Source organism: Macaca fascicularis, chromosome 14 (assembly GCF_037993035.2).
Source record: "Macaca fascicularis isolate 582-1 chromosome 14, T2T-MFA8v1.1".
Lineage (NCBI taxonomy): Eukaryota > Metazoa > Chordata > Mammalia > Primates > Cercopithecidae > Macaca > Macaca fascicularis.
The window spans coordinates 7,844,786-7,868,021 of NC_088388.1; the positions used below are offsets into that span (position 1 = coordinate 7,844,786).

Below are 23,236 nucleotides of genomic sequence, written 5' to 3' on the forward strand. Positions count from 1 at the left end.
GGAAGCGGCCTAGTCCCCCGGCTCCGACAGCTGGGTGTCCCCGCCATGGGGCAGCCCTGGGCGGCTGGGAGCGCGGACGGGGCGCCCGCGCGGCTGCCTCTCGTGCTCACCGCGCTGTGGGCCGCGGCCGTGGGCCTGGAGCTGGCTTACGTGCTGGTGCTCGGTCCCGGGCCGCCCCCGCTGGGACCCCTGGCCCGGGCCTTGCAGCTGGCGTTGGCCGCCTTCCAGCTGCTCAACCTGCTGGGCAACGTGGGGCTCTTCCTGCGCTCGGATCCCAGCATCCGGGGCGTGATGCTGGCCGGCCGCGGTCTGGGCCAGGGCTGGGCGTGAGTGGGGTGCGGGATCCGGGGGGAGAAGTGGGCGCCTTGGACAGTGGGGAGGGGCCCCAAGACCTCAGATGGTAGAAGCGGGTTACATTAGGATTCAGGTTGTTAGAGCCAGAAATTTTTTTAGAACCTGGGATGGAAGAGCTATAATTGAGTGTTGTTCACTCACAAATACTTATCGGGCACCTACTAGGTGCAAGGTATTGTTACAGGGACGAAGGGTACAATAGAACAGATTCCTGATACGGAGCTAATTTGAGGGGGGCAGATGAGAAACTAGAGGAACAGTAAGTAAGCAAATCATATAGAAGCTAGAAGGTGATAGTAGTTTGGAAACAAGAAGTAGAGCAGGGTAAAGGGGTTGCAAGTTTCAGTATTGAATAGGTGGTTAGGCCGGGCGCGTTGGCTCACGCCTGTAATCCCAGCACTTTGGGAGGCCGAGGCCGGCGGATCACTTAAGGTCAGAAGTTTACCAGCCTAGCCAACGTGGTGAAACCCTGTCTCTACTAAAAATACAAAAAAATTAGCCGAGCGTGGTGACGCATGCCTGTAATCCCAGCTACTTGGGAGGCTGAGGTAAGAGAATTGTTTGAACCTGGGAGGCAGAGGTTGCAGTGAGCTGAGATCCAGCCACTGCACTCCAGCCTGAGCGACAGAGCAAGACTCCGTCTCAAATAAATAAATACATAAATACATAAATAAATAGGTGGTAAATTCTCATCACAAAAATATGTGTTTGAGGTAATGGCTATCCTAATTAGCTTGATTATTCCAAGTTGTACTGATAAATGATGACATCGCTTGGTATCCCATAAGTATATACAACTGGAATTTGTCAATTTATAATTAGAAAATAAAAATTACACCAAGTACGGCTCTACACACAAATTTTATGCCAGGCACAGGCTTTCGCCTGTAGTCCCAGCTACCCGAGAAGCTGAGGCTGTAGTGTGCTATGATCACACCTGTGAACACCCACTACACTCCAGCCTCGGTAATGTAGCAAGACTCTGTCTCTAAAATTTTTTTAAAATTAATTTTAAAAATAATATAAATAAATACATGGTCAAGATAGACCTCATAGAGGAGGAGGCATTTGAGCAAAAAACTTGGAGGGGGTGGCGGGGGTTAGCCATGTGGGAATCTGAGGGAAGGGTGTTCCAGGCAGAGGGAACTAGTGGTGCAAAGGCTCTGAATCAGTTGTGTGCCTAGCATGTATGTTCCCAGAACAGCAAGGCCAGTGTGGCTGTAGTGGAGTAAGAGAGGGGAAGAGATGCCACAGATGGAAGGATGTTGTAGGACACTGAAGGCTTTGCTTTTTACTAGAAATAAATTGGAGAACCACAGGAGGGTTTTAAGCAGAGGAGGGTCAGTTTGGTTGCTGGGGTGAGACTGTACGAGGAGGGGCAAAGATGGAATCACAGACCAGTTGAGAGGCTATTGCAGTAATCCAGAGAGTTCCCGGTGACCTGGACAACGGGGTGACCGTGGAGGAAGGGAGAGATTTGCTGCTAGATGTCAGTGGCTTGAGAGAGGTCTCAGGACTGGGGACGTTAGGGCTGGAAGAGACCTCAGACTTGTAGTGCTAGAACTAGAAGGGCCGGGGACATCTTGTTTATCCTGCATTTACTTGTAAAGAAATTGAGGCTTAGCCAGGGTGAATGGCTGGTGCTGCTTCCTCAGGATGGGCTCTAGGGCTGCCCCGTGCACAGTATGGGGCACCTGAGCTGCTGGGGGAACTGACCCTGTGGTTCCTTCCTGCAGTTACTGCTACCAGTGCCAAAGCCAGGTGCCGCCACGCAGCGGACACTGCTCTGCCTGCCGCGTCTGCATCCTGCGTCGGGACCACCACTGCCGACTGCTGGGCCGCTGCGTGGGCTTCGGCAACTACCGGCCGTTCCTGTGCCTGCTGCTTCATGCTGCCGGTGTCCTGCTCCACATCTCTGTGCTGCTGGGACCTGCACTATCGGCCCTGCTGCGAGCCCACACGCCCCTCCACATGGCTGCCCTCCTGCTGCTTCCCTGGCTCATGCTGCTCACAGGTGGGGAGCCTGGGAGGCCTCTGCACAGAGGCAGGGGCCCTGGTATTGGGCTGGGGAGTACAGCCCATTCTGGTGGGAGACAGGCTTTCTGGCCTGGGGGACCCAGCCCCAGTGTCAGTGATGGCCAGAAAGGGCAGCTTTGTATTCACCCGGTGGGGGGGCAGTACGGAAACTGGTGCGTTGAGGCAAGTGCAGTGGTCTGGCCAGGGAATCGGGAGATTCCGGGAGTTGCTGAGAAAGGAGAAAGACTCATGGGAGTCCCTGCGTGGCGGGATGTGGAAGCGCATTCTAGGGGCATTTCTAAATGAGAGAAGCAGTAGGAACAAAGGTTTGGAGGGTGGGCAGGGCATTGTGAGAATTAAGGCCAGATTGGTAGGGAGGCCTGGCGGGCGGGGTCCTGAGAACTGGTGTGAGGAGATGGCTCTTATTTGACTGGATAGTGGGAAGCCAGTGAAAGTGACAGGCAGGGGAAGGCCCAGTTATGGGAAGCTGGGGAGGGCAGACTTGGATCAGCAGGCTGCCTGAGATACCATGTTCTGGACGACACGTATGTCCTCTTCCCCCAACACATCTACAGGTAGAAGAAGCCTTGCTGGTCCTTTTTACTCTTTGTTCTCTACCCCCAGAATGCTTTGGCCTTTCTCGCCCCCATTCCTCCCTCCTGACCTTTTCATGGTTCCCTCTATCACTTTGATCTACAGTGAGGAACCTCTCCGGCTACTCCGAGTAGTCACTGTGCCTCCTTATCCTATCCAAGCCCAGCTTTGTGCATGGACCCCACCTACAGCCCAGGGGAGGCCTCTGGCAGTGGCCCACTGGGGTTATCAGAGTCTTCATCTGCCCACACCAGCTTCCCAACAGGTCCTCCTCTGCCCTCCTCAATGATCCCTCCCTCCATGAGTCCCAGCCCTCCAGCCGCACTGCCCTACCTCCTTGTGGTCAACACTCACTCCACTCAGTCACGGAAGACTCTGGCTCCAGTCATAGACTCTCTCTCAGCCCTGGGCCCTGTGGAAATCAAGGGTGTCTGGAAGTCTGCATGAACAGCCCCCTCAATGCCTGGATGGCGTAGCTCTTGGCCTCCTCCTTCATTTTTCTTTCCTTCGCCTCCTCCCATGTCCACACCCCAGTCCTGGTAAGAATCCAAAAATGAGTCACCCCTGAAACCACCCATCTCCCTCTTTCTGCTCCCCACCTCCTCTCCATCTTTTACTCCTCCAGGCCCTGGCACCTGCTCCATGAGCCCGCAGGCTCGTGGCCCTCACTGCCCGTCTGTGCCTCTCCACCTTCGCCACCGACGTCCAGCTCAGAGCTCATCCTTCCCACCATTCTCCTGCCAGCATCGCAAACTTCCTCCCTCATCTTCCTTCCACAGTGCCTTCCTGGCTTCTCTGTGTCTGCCTCTGGCTGCTGAAAGCCAAAGGCACTGGCAGTCTGTGGCATGTTGGTGCCATGCCATGTTCACAGCTGCTGACCTCAGCAGGACCTCGGCTATGCCTGGCCTTGCTGTTTGCTCGTAAGCTTGCTCCCTGCAGCGACAGCAGCTCAAACCTTCCCTGCTCTCCCACCCTCCTAACTCCGGCACTGAGAAAGTGAGACATCAGCTGGCACATCCCAAATTGTGTTGTCCTCAAATCCCCGAGCCCGGCTGACTGTTCCCAGCTTCTTGTGTTTGGTGCCTACCTCCCTGCTTGGAGGCCTCAGGCTGTGGCGTCTGCCTCTCCTACAGGCCAGGCCCCCTCTGCCCTCCCGGTTAGCCACCTTGGACAAACCCTCCCTTGCCCTCATATCCTCCTCCAGCACTTGCCCTGCTCTAAGCTTCCTGAGGGACTTGCCCAGGCTCATGGCTGCTCATTCCCTGCCTGCTCCAGCCTGGCTTCTGCCACCACCACTCACCCAGGGATCCGTCTCCACACACTCCAGGACCCACTTGAGTTCTTGCTTTATGAGACCCTTTAGAGTCATGACGCTGCCAGCCCCCAGCCCCCGAGAAGTGTTCTCCGCCTGGCATCACTGATGGCTGGGACCTTGATGCGTTCGCCTTCCTTTCTGGTTGCCCTTTCTCATCTTTTATCTGATTCCTAAGAACCGATTTCCCCGTGCTCCTGTCTAGGCGCTGTTCCACCCTCACTGCGCACACTTTGGCAGGTCTAGCTGCGCCCACAGTCTCAGGGCTGCCTTGCACCCTCTACTCGCAGAACTGCTTGTCCAGCCTGGGCTTCTCCCTGTGCTTGCAGACCTGCAGACCGTCCACCTGCTTGTCTCACAGGTGCCTCTGGCCTGCCTCAGGACCTTCATACAGAATGGTTTTTGTTTTTGTTTGAAATGGAGTTTCGCTCTTGTTGCCTGGAGTGGAATGGTGCAATCACGGCTCACCGCAACCTCCGCCTTCCAGCTTCAAGTGATTCTCCTGCCTTGGCCTCCCAAGTAGCTGGGATTACAGGTGCACACCACCATGCCAGGCTAATTTTGTATTTTTGGTAGAGATGGGGTTTCACCATGTCGGCCAGGCTGGTCTCGAACTCCTGACCTCAGGTCATCTGCCCCCCTCAGCCTCCCAAAGTGTTGGGATTACAGGCGTGAGCCACCGTGGCCAGCCCAAACAATGTTTTATCCTTATTTTACAAAAACAGATGAAGTCTACTCTCTGAAGAAAAAAAAATGAAAAAAAAAATAGATGAAGTCCACTGCCCCTATCCTCTTAATAAGTTTGCATGGCATCCCCCACCCCCGACCCCCTGCCATGGGCTCTTTTTATTGAGGTGAAATTTATCATTTTAACTTTTTTTTTTTTTTTTTTTGAGATGGAGTTTCGCTCGTTGCCCAGGCTGGAGTGTAATGGCGTGATCTTGGCTCACCGCAACTTCTGCCTCCTGGGTTCAAGCGATTCTCCTGCCTCAGCCTCCTGAGTAGCTGGGATTACAGGCATGCGCCACCATGCCCGGCTAATTTTTTGTATTTTTAGTAGAGACGGGGTTTTTCCATGTTGGCCAGGCTGGTCTGGAACTCCTGACCTCAGGTGATCCACCTGCCTCAGCATCCCAAAGTGCTGGGATTACAGGTGTGAGCCACTGCACCTGGCCCGTTTTAACTACTTTAAAATGTACAATTCAGTGGCTTTTAGTACATTCATGATATAGTGCAACCATCACCACTGTCTGATTCCACATTTTCACCCTAAAAAGAAACCCCACACCCATTAGTGGTCCCTCCATGTTCCTTCCTAATCTCTTTAGCCCCTGGCGACCACTAATCTGTCTGTCTCTGTGGATTTGCCTATTCAGGATGTTTCACATAAGTGGGATGATAAACATGTGACCTTTGGTGCCTGGCTTCTCTCACTTAGCGTAACATTTCATGGCCTCTCGTAGTCTGTTAGTTCAGCAGGTACTTGTTGCTGACTGTGGGCCAAGATGGCACAGGATGCTGGCTTTTCTGTGGCGGCACACATTAAGTAGCTGAGAATGGCCTTTTTTTTTTTTTTTTTTTTTTTTTGAGACAGAGTCTCTCTCTGTCGCCCAGGCTGGAGTGCAGTGGCGCAATCTTGGCTCACTGCAACCTCCACCTCCTGGGTTCAAGCGATTATCCTGCCTCAGCCTCCTGAGTAGCTGAGATTACAGGCGTGCACAATCACGCCTGGCTAATTTTTGTATTTTTAGTAGAGATGGAGTTTCACCATGTTGGTCAGGCTGGTCTGGAACTCCTGACCTCATGATCCACCTGCCTGGGCCTCCCAAAGTGCTGGGATTACCAGCGTGAGCCACCATGCCCAGCCTTTTTTTTTTTTTTTTTTTGAGATGGAGTCTCGCTTTGTTGCCCAGGCTGGAGTGCAGTGGTGCGATCTCAGCTCACTGCAACCTCCCCTCCCGGGTTCAAGCAATTCTCCTGCCTGAGCCCCTCAGCTTCCCAAGTAGCCAGGTTTACAGGCGCCTGCCACCATGTCTGGCTAATTTTTGTATTTTTTAGTAGAGATGGGGTTTCACCATGTTGTCCAGGCCGGTCTCGAATTCCTGACCTCGGGTAATCTACCTGCTTTGGCCTCCCAAAGTGCTGGGATTACAGGCGTGAGACGCCGCATCTAGCCAGGAATGGCCTCTTTAATGTCTGTGAGCTCCCCAAGGGCAGAGACACCCTCTAGTGCCTGGCATCGCCTCCAGGGCTGAGGAGGTGCTCACGAGTCTGTGATGCACGAATGAAGCCGTATCCCAAGCAGGGGGCTGTGTCTGCCCAGTTTACCAGTGTGTCCTTGTCACCCAGCACAGGCTGGCCAGCGAGTATCGACACAGGGTTTGATGAGTGGAGGAATGAGCCCTGCTTTGTGGTGGAGGGGCACGGGTGGACGGAGAGCTGGGCCCCACTGGCACTCCCTGATCCTCTCTGCTCTTTCATTGCAGGCAGAGTGTCTCTGGCACAGTTCGCCTTGGCCTTCGTGACGGACACGTGCGTGGCGGGTGCGCTGCTGTGTGGGGCTGGGCTGCTCTTCCATGGGATGCTGCTGCTGCGGGGCCAGACCACATGGGAGTGGGCTCGGGGCCAGCACTCCTATGACCTGGGTCCCTGCCACAACCTGCAGGCAGCCCTGGGGCCCCGCTGGGCCCTTGTCTGGCTCTGGCCCTTCCTGGCTTCCCCATTGCCAGGGGATGGGATCACCTTCCAGACCACAGCAGATGTGGGACACACAGCCTCCTGACTCCAGGAAGAGCCAGAACTGTACAGGGAGGAAGGGGTGAGAGGGGGACCCCACCCCTAGACTCAGGAAGGAAGTCGGGTTGGACCTTAACATCTGCATTGGACAACTCCACCCCTTCCTTGGCCTTGCACCTGCCCGCCTACACACCTACGTGTCTAGGGCTTGGGCCATGACTTAGGCAGAGGAGTGCAGAGGAGGGTCTGGCAGGGGGCTGCTCAGGCTGCCTAGCTGCCCCTTTGCCAGGTTAATAAAGCACTGACTTGCTTCTCAGCCTCCCTCCCATCTTTGCACAGTTTCTGGCCCCTCACTTTGTTGCTGGGGCTGTTTCTGGGTCCCTCTGTAGGGCCTGGAAACCGCAGAATGCCTGAGGCTCTCAGGGACTGGGGCTCTATGTCCCCCAGCCTGGGTGAGTTGGGGGTGGGGTACCAGCAGGACAGGGCAGTATCCTACTGATCCAGGCTATGAGAATCCAAATGTTCTTTCCCAGGTTTGGCATTTTATAGTTAAAACATTTCTGCAACAGCAGTTTCATGGAACCTCTTAGCTAACCTGGCCCATGGGGCAGCAGTTACGCTCTGAGAATCCATGTGGTAAGATCATGGTGCGGCAAATGGAGGCAGGATTCGAACCCAGGTCTTTGTGCTTTTGCCTTTACCCTTGCACAGCTGGAGGAAATGAGTAGGAAAGAAATCAAGGTAAAGAAATGCGCTGGGGCTGTTTGGGCATCTGTGGAGGGTGGTGCTGAGAGGGCTAGGCCTGTACCTCTCTGGACTCTTCAAGAGCTGCTTGTTAAACGTTTCTGTGTAAATAGAGTCAACAGAGATCGCCATTTCCACATGGCAGGCTTAAACACATGAGTTCGTCTGTTTTCTCTTAGGATCTCTCTAAGATGATAGTAAAGAAAACCAAAATATATACAAACGAAAAGAAAACAGGAGGGAACACAGTAGAACAAAGAGCCTGACCACATTTTCTTTTTTCTCACTCTGTTGCCAGGGCTGGAGTTCAGTGGCGCGATCTCGGCTCACTGCAACCTCCACCTCCTGGGTTCAAGTGATTCAGCCTCCCGAGTTGCTGGGATTACAAGCACCTGCCACCAGACCTGGCTAATTTTTTTTGTTTTTTGAGACGGAGTTTTGCTCCTGTTGCTCAGGCAGGAGTGCGATGACACGATCTCAGCTCACTGCAACTTCTGCCTCCTGGGTTCAAGCGATTCTCCTGCCTCAGCCTCTCGAGTAGCTGGGATTACAGGTGCCCGCCACCATGCCTGGCTAATTTTTTTTTTTTTTGAGGCGGAGTTTCACTCTTGTTGCCCAGGCTGGAGTGCAATGGCACGATCTCGGCTCACCACAACCTCTGCCTCCCAGGCTCAAGCAATTCTCCTGCCTCAGCCTCCCCAGTAGCTGGGATTATAGGCATGCGCCACCACGCCCAGCTAATTTTTTGTATTTTTAGTAGAGTCGAGGTTTCTCCATGTTGGTCAGGCTGGTCTCGAACTCCTGACCTCAGGTGATCCACCCGCCTCGGCCTCCCAAAGTGCTGGGATTACAGGCGTGAGCCACTGCGCCCGGCCTCGCCTGGCTAATTTTTGTATTTTTAGCAGAGACAGCGTTTCACCATGTTGGCCAGGCTGGTCTCAAACTCCTGACCTTGTGATCCACCTGCCTCGGCCTCCCAAAGTGCTGGAATTACAGGTGTGTGCCACTGCACCTGGGCATGCCCAGCTGATTTTTTTGTATTTTTAGTGTAGACAGGGTTTCACCATGTTGGTCAGGATGAACTTGAATTCCTGGCACCCGCCTCTACCTCCATCCCCCAAAGTGCTAGGATTACAGGTGTGAGCTACCATGCCTGGCTGACTTTTTTTTTTTTTTTTTTTTTTTGAGACAGAGTCTTGCTCTGTCGCCAGGCTGGAGTGCAGTGGCATGATCTCAGCTCACTGCAAGCTCCGCCTTCCAGGTTCACCACGCCCAGCTAATTTTTTGTATTTTTAGTAGAGATGGGGTTTCACTGTGTTAGCCAGGATGGTCTTATCTCCTGACCTTGTGATCCACCCGTCTTGGCCTCCCAAAGCGCTGGGATTACAGGTGTGAGCCACCGCGCCTGGCCGCCTGGCTGACATTTTCAAAGATGGAAAGTGGATGGAGAATTAAGAGCTGAAATTATGTGTTCCCAAAAGGTGGGGCCAAGAGGCAAGTGGAATTACCTGTCAGAGCCTTGGAGAGGCTCAGGAACTCCACCAGGACCATGGAGGGTGAGGTGAGGTTTCAGCCAACAATGGGGACTGGTGGGAAGTCTACGTAAGGATCAGCAGGGTGCTGCTCCCCAGCGTCCCACCCACGCCATGCAGCCAGCAGCTACCCCTCTGGGTGGGGTGGAGTGGGGTGACGTGAGGATTATTTGAAGGATAAATGGAACCAGAGAAGCTTCGGGTCTTAGGGGTACTGGGGAGGGGTGGGTGAGGGGCTGAACCAATAAATGGGGTTAAGTGAAAGTTCATAGATACTGCTGGGAGGGTCCTCCCATGAAGGAACATGCTTGACCCCCAAGAACCTTCAGAGAAACCCACCGTCTGACAGGCTTTGCCCATGCAAAGCTGCTTGGGCTGGTTGTTTTTCTAAAAGGCATGCTCTGTTGCTATTTTTTAGTGACAGTAGGAACTTGGTGTGCCTGGCACTTTGGCTGAACAGATGCATTAGCAGACTCACCTTGTCCCGTTTCATCCCTTGCCCTCCACAATTTCTTATTTTCTTTCTCTTTTTTTTTTTTGAGACGGAGTTTCACTCTTGTTACCCAGGCTGGAGTGCAATGGTGCGATCTCGGCTCACCGAAACCTCCGCCTCCCAGAACAAGCGATTCTCCTGCCACAGCCTCCCGGTAGCTGGGATTATAGGCATGTGTCACCATGCCTGGCTAATTTTTTTGTATTTTTAGTAGAGACGGGATTTCTCCATGTTGGTCAGGCTGGTCTGGAACTCCTGACCTCAGGTGATCCACCTGCCTCGGCCTCCCAAAGTGTTAGGATTACAGGTGTAAGCCACCATGCCCGGCCCACAATATCTTATTTTCATGTTTTTTGTTTTGTTTTGTTTTGTTTTTCAAGATGGAGCCTCGCTCTGTTGCCCAAGCTGGAGTGCAGTGGCGTGATCTTGGCTCACTGCAACCTTTGCCTCCTGGGTTCAAGTGATTCTCCTGCCCTAGCCTTCCGAGTAGCTGGGATTGCAGGCAGCCACCATCACGCCCTGCTAATTTTTGTATTTTTGTAGAGATGGGGTTTCACCATATTGGTCAGGCTGGTCTTGTACTCCTGACCTCAGGTGATCTGCCCACCTTGGCCTCCCAAAGTGCTGGAATCACAGGCGTGAGCCACTGTGCCTGGACTCATGTTTGTTTGTTTGTTGTTTTAATTAGTGAGTAGCTACTAGAACACATTTATAAAATTCAGAGGAAACAACAGCCCCCACTGCATTTGAGAAGGTTACCATTTCCTTCGAAGTTCCTGCTGTTGCCCCTCCCTGGTGGGGGAGACACGGTCCTGTTTCAGTCATTCCATTGCTTTGCTTTATAGTTTTATTAATGTGTTTGTGTTGGCTTTGCATGTTTTCAAATGTATGAATGAAATCATGCTGAGTTTATTCTTTTACAGTTTGCCTTTTCACTTGATTATGTTGCTGAGATGTATCTGGATTACTGTGTGTAGCTGTATGGCATTCCTTTTCCCTGCTGCATAGTGATCCACTGAAATACCACAATTAATTTTTCTTTTTGGTTCCACTGGTCATTTTTTCTGTCCCTGTGCCCTTTGGGAGTCATCTCCTAAGCACTAGTCTTGGCCCTTGCTCTTCTATGTAACCTTGAGAATCAGCTTGTCAAATTCCCCCAAAAAACCCCTTGAGATGGAGAATGGAATCCAGTTGAATCTATAGATCAGTCTGGATAAAATCAGCATCTATGTAAAATTGAATTTTCCCATTCATGAGCAGGGTTTATTTTTCCACTCCATGTTTTCAATAAAGTTGTATAGCTTTTCCCATAAAGATCATGCCTTTTTAAATTGTATTAATTCTTAAGTATCTGATATTTTATGCTATTAATTATACATGCACTATCAAAATAGACTGTGAGCCGGGGCAACATAGTGAGACCCTGTCTCTACAAAATACAAAATTAGTGGAGGCTGGGCACTGTGGCTCATACCTGTAATCCCATACTTTGGGAGGCTGAGGCAGGAGGATCACTTGAAGCCTGGAGTTTGAGACAAGCCTGGACAACAAAGCGAGACCCTGTGTCATTAAAAAAAAAAAAAAGCCTTGTGTGGTGGTGCGTCTATAGTGTGGGGGATGGGGTGGGCTGAGGTGAGAGGATGGCTTGAGCTCAGCAGGTCGAGGCTGCAGTGAGCTGTGATTGTGCTACTGCACTCCAGTCTGGGTGACAAGAGCTAGACTCTGTCTCAAAAAAAACCAAAACCAAAACCAAAACAAAATTTCTGTCCAGGCCAGGTGCGGTGGCTCACTCCTGTAATCCCAGCGCTTTGGGAGGCTAAGGCAGGCAGACCACCCAAGGTCAGGAGTTCAAGGCCAGCTTGGCCAACATGGCGAAACCCCATCTCTACTAAAAATACAAAAATTAGCCAGGTGCAGTGGTGCATGCCTATAATCCCAGCTACTCGGGAGGCTGATGCAGAATAATCGCTTGAGCCTGGGAGGCAGAGGTTGCAGTGAGCCAAGATCGCGCCAGCACACTCCAGCCTGGGCGAGAGAGGGAGACTCTGTCTCAAAAACAAACAAACATCCCCTAAAAAACACTTGTGTCCAATAAACCTAAAACTTTTTTATTGAGATGGGGTCTCTGTTACCCAGGCTGAAGTGCAGTGGCGCGATCATGGCTCTCTGCAGCCTCCACCTCCTGAGCTCAATCAATCCTTCTACCTCAGCCTCCCGAGTAGCTGGGACTAGAGGCATGCACCACCACGCCTGGCTAATTTTTTTATTTTTTGTAGAGACAGTTTCACCATGTTGCCCAGGCTGATCTTGAACTCCTGGGCTCAACTGACCCTCTTGCCTAGGCCTCCCAAAGTGCTGGGATTATAGGTGTGAGCCACCATGCCCAGCCCTTTTTAATTTTTATACCTATTAATTTTCTTGCCCATCTGTATGGGTGAGACTACTATATAATGTGGGGTGCAGGTAGCAGACACCCTTGTTTCTCACCTTAGAGGTAATAAGTTCAATATTTCACCATTAAATGTTTGTTATAGTTTTTTTTTTTTAAATTACTGGGCAGCCCTCATGTCAAATATTTTTATTATTATTATTTTTTGAGATGGAGTTTCACTCTTGTTGCCCAGGCTGGAGTGCAGTGGCGTGATCTCAGCTCAGTGCAACCTCCGCCTCCCAGGTTCAAGTGATTCTCCTACCTCAGCTTCCCAAGTAGCTGGCATCACAGGTGCATGCCACCATGTCCAGTTAATTTTTGTAATTTTATAATTTTGGGGCTTAACTGGAGTTCTAAAGAGAATAGAAAAAACAAAGGCAGGGGGGTGGGAATCACCCACAAAACAACAGCAGTATAGTTTCCTGGAGCTGAAGGATGCACATCTCCACCCACAGCACAGCAAATGATAGGAACGCATGGTGGCCGGGCGTGGTGGCTCACGCCTGTGATCCCAGCACTTTGGGAGGCCGAGGCAGGCGGATCACAAGGTCAGGGGATCAAGACCATCCTGGCTAACACAGTGAAACCCTGTCTCTACTAAAAATACAAAAAATTAACCAGGCGTGGTGGCAGGTGCCTGTAATCCCAGCTACTGGGAGGCTGAGGCAGGAGAATGGCGTGAACCTGGGAGGCGGAGCTTGCAGTGAGCTGAGATGGCGCTACTGCATTCCAGCCTGGGCGACAGCGAGACTCCGTTTCAATAAATAAATAAATAAAAATAAATAAAATGAATAAATAAAAAAATCTTTAAAAACTCTTAACGACTTTTTTTTTTTGATAGGGACAGGGTCTCACCATGTTGCACAGGCTGGTCTCCAGCTTATGGGTTCAAGTGATCCTCCTGCCTTGGCCTCTCAAAGGGCTGGGATTACAAGTGTTAACCACTATACCTGGCCTCTAATGACTTTTTTTTTTCTTTTCTTTTGAGACAGAGTTTTGCTTTTTTTTTTTTTTGAGACAGAGTTTTGCTCTTGCCCAGGCTAGAGTGGTGCAGTGGCGCAATCTTGGTTCACTGCAACCTCTGCCTTCCTGTTTCAAGCAATTCTCCTGCTTCAGCCTCCCAAGTAGCTGGGATTACAGGCACCTGCCACCATGCCCAGCTAGTTTTTGTATTTTTAGTAGAGATGGGTTTTCACCATGTTGGCCAGGCTGGTCTCAAACTCCTGGCCTTGTGATCTGCCCACCTCAGCCTCCCAAAGTGCTGGGATTATAGGTGTGAGCCACGGCGCCCGGCCTTCTGGCCACAACTTTTAAAAGAAGATATTTGAGGATATGTTTCACCAAATGAGGGTGAACTGAGAAATAGGAAGCCACTGGGCCCAGGAATCAGGATCTAGCCCAGGAGAAAGGCAAAGGGAATTTACCTGGAGAACAAACAGTCCTCAGTGAAGCAGGGGATGAAGGGAAGTGTCTAGAAAAAAGAGGAGCTGTCAGACGGTAGGGGAAGAATTAGCAATTGGCCCATCAGAAAACAAAGTAAATGAGAAACTCAGGGCAACTCATTAACTCCATTTAAAAAACAGTACAAGGAAGGTAATTTAATTATAGTCCAACTCTTGGCTCCGCAGTTAATAACTTTCACATAGTAATAGAAATAGTAATCTGAGTATTTTTTAACCTAATAACTAGGGATGGGGGAGGGGTGCTGACAAAAGAGAGCTAAAGCCTCATGTATGACAACAGGGAGTCAACAGGTAATGCCTAAGATTCATCTATCAAGCAAGAGTCACATAAGCACATTTTTAAAATAGCTGAACGAACTAGAAGTGACTGCTGGGTAGGGGAGCTGTACTAGAGAATGGGGAGACTGTTTTCTTGTTACAAACTGTGTAATTCCACATTAGTAAGTGGATACATGTTTTTAAATAATTATGTTTTAGAAAAACACCAATTCTGCTTGTGCTTAATGTCCACAATTTCTCTCTAGTGTGTGCACTGGGCACCCTGCACTGTTTCTTGCTTCACGTTGCTTTATGAACACTTACTGTCCACATGACGCGGCTCATGTATTTCTTAGTGGTAGGTACATAGTATTACATGACATAAATTTACATCAGGTGCTGGGCATATGTCTCCCATTTCATCCTCAGAAACAGCTATGATGAGAAAGGCCCCACCTTTCCTGCTAATTCTCATGATGTGGCCACTGCCCTGGGAACTTCCCACCCAGGACTGATTTGGGCCCCAGGACATAGAAGGGCATCTATATGGGCAGTTCTGGACTTCTGCCTCCTGTGGCACCTCCCCGGAGCCCCAGAAACACCTCTCCTGGTGCTCCTGGCCCTGGCTCTGCTCTGTCTCGCTCTGCCTTCCTCTCCTGGGGTTTCTTTCTGGGCATGAGCATCCCTGTCAGGAGCAGCTGCTGTGTGATCTTTAGGAGCTCTAGTGAGGCTGGAGCTACCAGCTCCCTGCAGGGCACCCTCTGCCCTCCTGCACCCCCTTCTCCCTGAACAACCTTTTTGTGGCATTATAGGCCTGAGACTGGCTAAGTCTAAGATTTCAGAGAAGTGTCTTGGGGAGATGAGGGCTATTCCCTGGGCTTGCTCAGCTGACAAGCAGAGAGGAGAGCACATGTTTTGCCCGAAAGCTAAGTGGGCTGCAGCCCAGCCTCTGGAACTCCAGGGAGCAACAGGAGGCTCAGTCTCACCCCAGAAGAGCTTCTGATCTCCCTGGCCAGGACTAGCCCAATTTTGGCCTTGGCCTGCAGCGGGAGATGAGTGATGCGCATGAGGGATGTGGCAGTGGAGAAAGGCTGCGCCTGTCCTGCTCAGCTCAATTTGACCGCTTTGGAGCTCTGTTCCGAGCCCGGTATGGTTTCTGGAAAAGGCTGGGGAGGGGATGGCGTAGCAGGACCTCAGCGGGACCATGCCTGGTTGGTCAGAGGAGGAGGAGTTGAGCCTTCCTGGGTACTCACTAACCTGCTACTATAGGCCCAGCAGTGGGGGTGGTGAGGAAGGGGGTGCTTAGGAGAGGGGAAACAAGGTATCACCCCAGCACACTGCTGTGTGAGGAGTGGGCCTGGGGCCATTGAACCTGCCCAGTTCTCCCTGGCTGATTGTACAGGGGCTTTCACAGCAGCCGAGGGCTCAGGCGGCCGCCAACCCCTCGCTCCCGGGCATGTTGACATGGGCGCTCAGCAAGGGTGCACTTTGGCCTTCTCGAAGCACCAGCACCTATGGAGGAGTGGCCATGGCAGCAGGGGGCATGCACCCCTGACCCCTTGCCATTAGGGTCTGCGCTGGCCCTAATAACAGGCCATAGGGCTCCACTGTGCAGATACCCCCACCCCCACCCGGCAGCCCCCCAAGGGCTTTGTTGGCACTCACCCTGACTGTCCTCCCCAGGGTCCCACTTACCTTCCACATGGTACAAGTGTGGCGCCTACCTTGATGATGTCTGAGATGCCCTTGTTACTGAGACTCTCCACAAAGGTCTCCAGGGGGTAGTTGAGCCCGGGCACCAGCAAGGGTACCTAAGTTTGGGGACAAAGAAGTAAGGACACCAGCCCTCGTGACAGTGTTTGGCACATTCCCAAGTGCATTCAGGCCCAGTCTCTGCTAAGCCTCGGCACCCCTGCAGGGTGGGCAAGACAACTGCTGGCTGGAGGAGGATGCAGGTGTGGTGAGGAAGTGAATGCCCCAGGGCCACATGGTGAGTGATGAAACCTAGACCTCTGGACTCCCGCCCAGTCTGGGGCTGTTTACTGCATATTCCAGTCTTTCACAGTCTGGTCCTGCCAACTTGGGATCAGACCTGGGCCCTAGGGGAAAACCAGGCCCTTCACTCTGTGGGCGATGCTCGTAGTCTCCTCTTCCTGTTGCAGGAGTAGCTGGGCAGCAGGGTGGGCTCTGGGGTCCCCCAGCCCCTAAAAGGCTTCTGGGAGGTGTAGGTGGGGCTCAGGCTCTGGCAGTTTTCCCAGCACCTTTGGTATGGCTCCTAGAGACCCCTCACAGGCTGCAAGAAAAGCAGCAGAGGTAGAGCTTGGGGCTCCCTCCAGAGGCCCCTGCTGGGGCCTTGGCCTGGTCTGTAGTGGGAGAATAGGTTTGCTGGCCAGCTGGCAGCCACCCACATGCTCTGACCCTGACCTGGTGGGGCTCTGTGGGCATCTCATCAGGCCCCTGCTGGCCTTTTCCACTCCATATCTAAGTGAGGAGCATCCAGTACCTTGAAGAAGGCCCGGGGCAGGGAATAGAGCGCCTCGTTGTACAAGCAGCAGACCAGCAGCCCCAGGACGGGACGGGCTGTCGAGGTGTTCTGCAGGTGAAGTGTGAGCTTAAAGGTGGGGCCAAGGCCCTGAACCTATAGAGGGGGTGGGTGGAGAAAGCCCTTAGGACCTGGCAGCCGTGGGCACGGAGTACAGTGCTCTGCCTTCCTTCCACCAATGCCCTCATGTCCCCTCCTCCTACTCAATCTGCCTCCCAGCAGACACAGAAGACCAGAAGGGGCAGAGGGATCAGAAGAGGCCAGAGAGGGTGAGAGCCTGAGGGAGGCCAGGCAGCAAGTCAGAGGCAGAGCTGGCCTGGGACTGCAGGCCTCGACTCTCACCCTGAGCCCCTCACCCCACCCCCTGCCTGTTTCACCTCCCACTTTCATCCTAGGGTAGCCTTGATTAGTTCATTTTTCTCCCGCTTCCCCGGAGTTGCCTTGTAGCCTCTTCCTCCTCTCCAACTATCCACTCTTTAGGAAAAGAGAACTCAGAACCTGGTTGGGTCAGATGCCACACCTCAGGGACACATTTAGAGCTGGTCAGAGCCCTGCTGATCCTAAGCTCATTTGCGTCTGAGCCTTGCGGGCTCCTCATTGTGCCCGTGCTGGTCTCGGTGCTTGCAGTTGAGGCCAGGATGGCCCCTTCCCTGTACCCAGCAGTCCTAACACGTTGGGCTGCCCACAGTTACCAAAGTGACAGCCTTCTTCCCTGTACCATAGGTGTAAGGATCCCATCAGGTTCTTGGGAAGAAATATCCCAATGTGACTACTCTGGGGGCCTGAGCTGGACCCTCGGCATGACCAGCCGAGGAGAGAGGTGGCACAGGAGGGTGGGAAGGTGAGGCTGCTCTCACCAAGGAGGACACGAGACTCGTCCCCAGGTCTGCTGAAAGGTGATGGGGAGCACGGGCTGAGTTGGCTTGGAATTGGCTCTGGGGCTTAGCTGTGTGGCAGAGGGGTTCCTGCGCACCCTGGCCTCTGCCCCTCTGGTCCTGACTCTGTCCTCACCCAGATGCTCACCACGGCGTGCAGCTTGAGTGGCTCTCGGGCTGTCGCGGACATGGGGCTCAGGCTGGACTCGAGGGCCTGCAGGTAGGCACGGGCAGCCCGCAGGCGCAGCAGGTATAGGTCTGTCTGGAAGGCCCGGTGCATGGCTGTGGAGAAGGGTCCCAGAGGCTAACGGTGGATGTAGGGGTGGCAGGGAGGAGGCAGCAACAGGGCACTCCTGCTCAGGCTGGTGTGGGGAGGGTGCAAGAAGAGGGTGCTGCGGGAGGGGTCTGCAGGAGCTGGGGAGGTGGGAAAGAGCCCAGCCTTCTGGCAAAACTGGATGCTGTGGCCTTGCCCTGCCTCTTCTCACTCTCTTACCACCTCCCTGCCCGCACTGTCTAGGCTCCTTCGCTGGCTCCTCTGTCTGGCCCTAGAGGCTGTTGTTCTGAGTCTGGTCCATGGTCCTCTTCTCATCCTCCATCTTCTTCCCCCAGACAATCTGTGTCCTGCCACAGCTCTGACCACCACAAAGAGGAACAGCCACGAGCTCCTGAGGGCAGGCCCCACATTCCTCCTGAGTCCTCAGTGTCCACGCTCGATATTGTGCATGTGTCTCCAGCAGCTTAGTGAGCACCCGCGCCTGCCTCCTGCTCATCTCCACGGGGAAGTCCCATCAACACCTCAGGCCCAATGCTGTGGAAACCAGCCTCATGGTCCTGCCTCCGTCACTGCCTCCCTGTCCATCAAGTCACCTAGGTCCACCCCTCACATCTCACCGTTTGCAGGATCACATGACTCTTCCCTAAGCTGCCTCCAGGGCCCACCCAGCGCCCACCCCACTGTCCCTCCTCTTCCAGACTGGGCACCCCAGTCCCCCAGGCTGGCCTCGCTCTTCCGTGGGTGTGAGGTGGCTTCTGCCATTCCAAGTTTCACATTTTATGCCCTTTTTCTCCAGTACTTTTACAATTTATTTTTAATCTATCCAGAACTAATTTTTGTGGCCGATATGAAGAAAAGGTCTGATTTTCTTGCTTTTTTTTTGAGATGGAGTTTCACTCTTGTTGCTCAGGCAGGAGTGCAATGACACGATCTCAGCTCACTGCAACCTCTGCCTCCCGGGTTCAATCAATTCTCCTGCCTCAGCGTCCCAAGTAGCTGGAATTACAAGCATGCGCCACCAAGCCTGGCTAATTTTTTGTATTTAGTAGAGATGGGGTTTCACCACGTTGGTCAGCTGGTCTCGAACTCCTGACCTCTGGTGATCCGCCCACCTTGGCCTCCCAAAGTGCTGGGATTACAGGCATGAGCCACTGTGCCTGGCCGAAAAGGTCTAATTTTCTTTTCTAGAAGCAAGTTGTCCTGATTGTGTGTTTTTGGACAGTCTCACATTTCCCTGCCAATTCAAAATGACACCTTTCACACACTCTGCCTTTCCACATGTTCAGGGTCAGTTTCTGGACTTCCTAATCCTGCCCCGATCTCCATTCTATTTCTACATCCACACCACAGCTTCTGATTCCCAAAGCTTGAGTTCATTTTGCTACCTGATAGGGTAAGTCCCCTCATTCTTATTTTCCCCGATCTTCTTAGGTTTACTCTTTGAATCAACTGGCCAGGTTCTTAAACCCCACTGGGATTTTAACTGCAACTTAAAGCTTTACAGCATTAGGTCTTCCCATCCTGCAACTTGGTAAATCTCTCCACTTAAGCATTCTTGAAGGTGGTCTTTTCTGTTCTTGAAGATAGTTTTACAATTTTATTAGACTTTGTACATTTTCTTTTTCTTTGAGATGGAGTCTCGCTCTTGTCACCCAGGCTGGAGTGCAGTGGTGTGATCTTGGTTTACTGCAACCTTTGCCTCCTGGGTTCAAGTGATTCTCCTGCCTCAGGACATTACAGGCGCATGCCACCATGCCCAGCTAATTTTGTATTTTTAGTAGCAAGGGGGTTTCACCATGTTGGCCAGGCTGGTCACGAATTCTTGACCTCAGGTGATCCGCCTGCCTCGGCCTCCCAAAGAGCTGGGATTACAGGCGTGAGCCACTGAACTGAACCTGCTTTCTTAAATCCAGGTCAACGCCCTGTGCCTCTGCCTACATTACCCTGCTCTGCCCTGTCTGGGGGTCTGACAATCATCTTTTAGGGTGAAGCCCAAAGTCACCTCGCTCTGAAGCCTTTCCCAAGCTTCCCAGGCAGAAGTCCTTACTCCCTCTGTGTGCTCCAAAAGCTCTTTGCAGAAACCCCTTCTACACCTGATCACGAAGTTGGCCCCTTCATGAGTTTCTAAGGTAGGGACTATTCTTGTTTTTTTTTTTGTTGTTTTTTTTTTGAGACAGAGTCTCGCTCTGTTGCCTAGGCTGGAGTGCAGTGGCACGATCTTGGCTCACTGCAACCTCCGCCCCCTAGGTTCAAGCGATTCTTTTGCCTCAGCCTCCCAAGTAGCTGGGACTATAGGTGCACACCAACATGCCTGGCTAATTTTTGTATTTTTAGTAGAGATGGGGTTTCACCATATTGGCCAGGCTGGTCTTGAACTCCTGACCTCATGATCTGCCTGTCTCGGCCTCCCAAAGTGGTGGGATTATAGGCGTGAGCCACCACACCCGGCCCAAGGTGGGGACTATTCTAATTCAAGGCATCTGGCACAAGGCCTGGCATAATCATAGGTACTAAATGAGTGAATGAATGAACGAACGATGAATGAATGAACAAATAAACAAGTGGGCAGGAAAAACTGGACAAGAAGACACTGGTCAAATTCTACTTTTCTCTCTCTCTCTTTTTTTTTTGGCGGGGGAAAGAAGTATCATTATGTTACCCAAGTAGGTCTTGAACTCCTGGACTCATGCTGTCCCCCCACCTCTGACTCTCTGTAAGTGCTGGGATTACAGGCATGAGCCACCATACCCAGCCAAAATTCTACTTTCCTCATGAGAATTCCTGCATTTGGAAGTGACTGTTCCCTTCTCTGAATTCTAAGCGTTCTTGCTGTCACCCACAGCACCTTCCGGCCTGAGGAACAGTGATTTGCAGGCAAGATGTACCTCCTAGGCTGTCCCTGGATTTCCAGAGGCGAGTGACCTGCCTAGTTGGCTGAGATCTCCTCCCACTACACAGGGTGGCTAGGCAGCACTCCCCCAGCTTTGCTGTGTAGGAGTAATGGAGGAAGAAGAAGGGAAAGGACCCAGTCTGAGTCTCACCAGTGCCAGCCTCCCGCTCTCGCAGTGTCTGATCCACGTAAAGCCGGGTCTTTCGGGGCACGTTGAGTTTCATGGCCTGGGCTGGTGGGGGACCCACCTCACTTCCTCCCTCTACAAACACTGCTGTACGCTTCAGGATCTTGATGATCAGGCCACCACCTAGGGAAGTGGACAGTGGAAATGGATTTGTCCTCCCTACTTCTACCCACATTCCCATTCTTTCTTCCCCAATCTGCCTCCTATAGAGTTGCTTCCGTACACATCTGTCTTCCAGATGAGACTATTTCTGGAAGTAATGAACTGCATCTTAATAGTCTCCCATCATTAATTCATTAATCCATTTAGCAGTTATTTGTGGAGTACTGTGATGTTCCTGGCATTGTGGCAGGCACAATGCCTGGGCATGCTGGGTGAACTAGAGAGATTGAATCCAGCCCAGGACCCGGCCCCTAGGCTGTCCCGGTGGAGGCCTAGCTCCAGAAGGACACATCTGTAGGCCTTGCTTTCCACACCCAGGTCCACCCATGCTTCATACCCACCTTCTCCTCTTTCCCCAGAAGCAGCCCTGTCCCTTCACTCCCGACTTCAGAGCCCTTGCCAGGTCTGACTCCACTCACCTCGAGTGGTCATGATGAGGGTGTTGTCCTCCCGCCCGTAGCGGCCAAAGCAAAGACTGGTCACTGCATCCTATGTGGAGACGTCAGAGTTTAGCTGGGGAAATATCTTGGAGAGGCAAGCAAGACAGGGGATGGGTAGGGGAGGCCCCAGATGTAATAGGTGAGAAGTGATAGAGATAGGCCTGGGGCATCACTGCCTCTGAAATAGTTCCTATATTTCTCATCTCCACTCCAATCTCACTATCTCAGTTCTAGACCACATATCACCGGCCCTCACTTTTGTGGTCAACCTCCAAATAGGTCTCCCAGACTTGTCTTTCGGGTCTTTCTCCCCAGTCTGTCCTTCACAATGCTGCCTTTGCTACCTTTCAAAAACACAAATATGTCTGGTCTCTACTAGAAAACCTCCAATGGCTTTTGTCCTCTTTGTTAGGACACTGAAGGCCTTCAACATTTGACTCCAACCCGCCTTTTCTGTCAGTTCTCTCTTCTTTACCCTTCTTTCAACCAGCATACCACCAGCCCTCCCAGCACCTATGGCCCAAGCCAGTTGTTTGCAACTTTTATATTGTGACATGGGACAATTTACACACACAGGTGCACACATGCACACACACAGTTTCACTTGTGACATACTTTTTTTTTTTGAGACAGAGTCTCACTTCATCGCCCAGGCTGGAGTGCAGTGGCACGATCTCCAGCTCACTGCAACCTCCGCCTCCTGGGTTCAAGTGATTCTGCCTCAGCCTTCCCAGTAGCTGCGATTATAGGCGTGCACTGCCATGCTTGGCTAATTTTTGTATTTGCATTTGTAATTATTTATTTGTTTTTGTTGTTTTGTTTTTTTGTTTTGAGATAGAGTCTTGCTCTGTGGCCCAGGCTGGAGTGCAGTGGTGCGATCTCAGTTCACTCCAACCTTCGCCTTCCATTGTTCAAGTAATTCTCCTGCCTCAGCCTCCCAAGTAGCTGGGATTACAGGTGTGTGCCATCACACCTGGCTAATTTGTTTATTTTTAGTAGAGATGGGGTTTCACCACGTTGGCCAGGCTGTTCTAGAACTGTGATCACCTGCCTCGGCCTTCCAAAGTGCTGGGATTACAGGTGTGGGATAGTGTGCCCGGCCCTCACTTGTGACATACTTTGAATTTACTATTCTATTTTTAAAAATGTTGCTGGTTGTGATCCACTAAACTGATTTAATGATTCACAACTTAGAGTCTGAAAACCTCTGGTCCAAACTCATCAAATGACCTGGATTCCTTAATCAAGAGCCTTCATACTTCTCAGGCTTTATTCATGCTATTCTCTGTGCAGAATGTTCTTCCTCCATTTGTCCACCTGACAAACTGTTTTGAGGCCCAGCTGAACTGTCACTTGTTCTGTGAAGTGTCCCATGGAGTCCATTCCCATTTATCTCACCCCCCACCCTTGTCACTCAGCCCCCTCTGCGCTTTTTAGCACTTTGCTCTGCTTCAGTTGGCCCTGCTTTTAAATTTGCTGTGTCTCTGGCTGGCTGTTACCTTAGACTGTAAGCCTTCTGAAAACAAGGACTTAGTCATCATTTTACACCCTCCCACGCCTACCAATATGGTGACTTGTACATATGAGGTGCTCAACACTTTTTTTTTTTTTTTAAGATGGAGTCTCGCTCTGTTGTCCAGGCTGGAGTGCCATGATGTGATCTCGGCTCACTGCAACCTCTGCCTCCCAGGTTCAAGCGATTCTTCTGCCTCAGCCTCCTGAGTAGCTGGGATTACAGGTACGTGCCACCATGCCCAGCTAATTTTTGTATTTTCAGTAGCAAGGGGGTTATGCCATGTTGGCCAGGCTGGTTTTGAACTCCTGACCTCAGGTGATCTGCCCACCTTGGCCTCCCAAAGTGCTGGGATTACAGGTGTGAGCCACTGTGCCTGGCCTCAACAAATGTTTTTGAAATGCATCAATGTGTGGTCGG

The 23,236-nt window shown here is 51.9% G+C and overlaps 2 protein-coding genes and 1 pseudogene across 20 annotated transcripts in view; 1 reads left to right on the forward strand and 2 right to left on the reverse strand.

Annotated features, from left to right (window-relative positions):
• Positions 1-23,236, forward strand: part of ZDHHC24 (zDHHC palmitoyltransferase 24) — a 26,209-nt gene continuing 2,973 nt past the window's right edge. Inside the window, exons 1-3 of one of the 4 annotated variants that reach the window (XR_012423040.1) lie at positions 1-326; positions 2,091-2,368; positions 22,920-23,041. Coding sequence is in view for 3 of the 4 variants with exons in the window: in XM_045372169.3 (XP_045228104.2) it covers positions 46-326; positions 2,091-2,368; positions 17,960-18,549 (1,149 nt within the window). In the remaining variant the exon portion in view is untranslated. Of the gene's footprint in view, positions 327-2,090; positions 2,369-6,762; positions 7,909-17,959; positions 19,841-22,919; positions 23,075-23,236 lie in introns of those variants that run through there. The other 3 variants (XM_074013140.1, XM_045372169.3, XM_005577150.5) reach the window with 3 other exon arrangements.
• On the reverse strand, positions 13,784-15,376 carry LOC123568804 (uncharacterized; annotated as a pseudogene).
• BBS1 (Bardet-Biedl syndrome 1) overlaps positions 13,784-23,236 on the reverse strand; it is a 25,232-nt gene continuing 15,779 nt past the window's right edge. For 7 of the 16 annotated variants that reach the window (XM_074013138.1, XM_074013136.1, XM_065527917.2 and 4 more), the window contains 6 exons: positions 21,283-21,352; positions 20,666-20,824; positions 17,487-17,632; positions 16,437-16,571; positions 15,658-15,744; positions 13,784-15,445 (listed from right to left, as the gene is read on the reverse strand). In XM_074013138.1, the coding sequence (XP_073869239.1) occupies positions 15,359-15,445; positions 15,658-15,744; positions 16,437-16,571; positions 17,487-17,632; positions 20,666-20,824; positions 21,283-21,352 (684 nt within the window). In that variant the 3' untranslated portion in view covers positions 13,784-15,358. The remainder of the gene's footprint in view (positions 15,446-15,657; positions 15,745-16,436; positions 16,572-17,486; positions 17,633-20,665; positions 20,825-21,282; positions 21,353-23,236) is intronic. The other 9 variants (XM_074013137.1, XM_074013133.1, XM_074013131.1 and 6 more) reach the window with 2 other exon arrangements.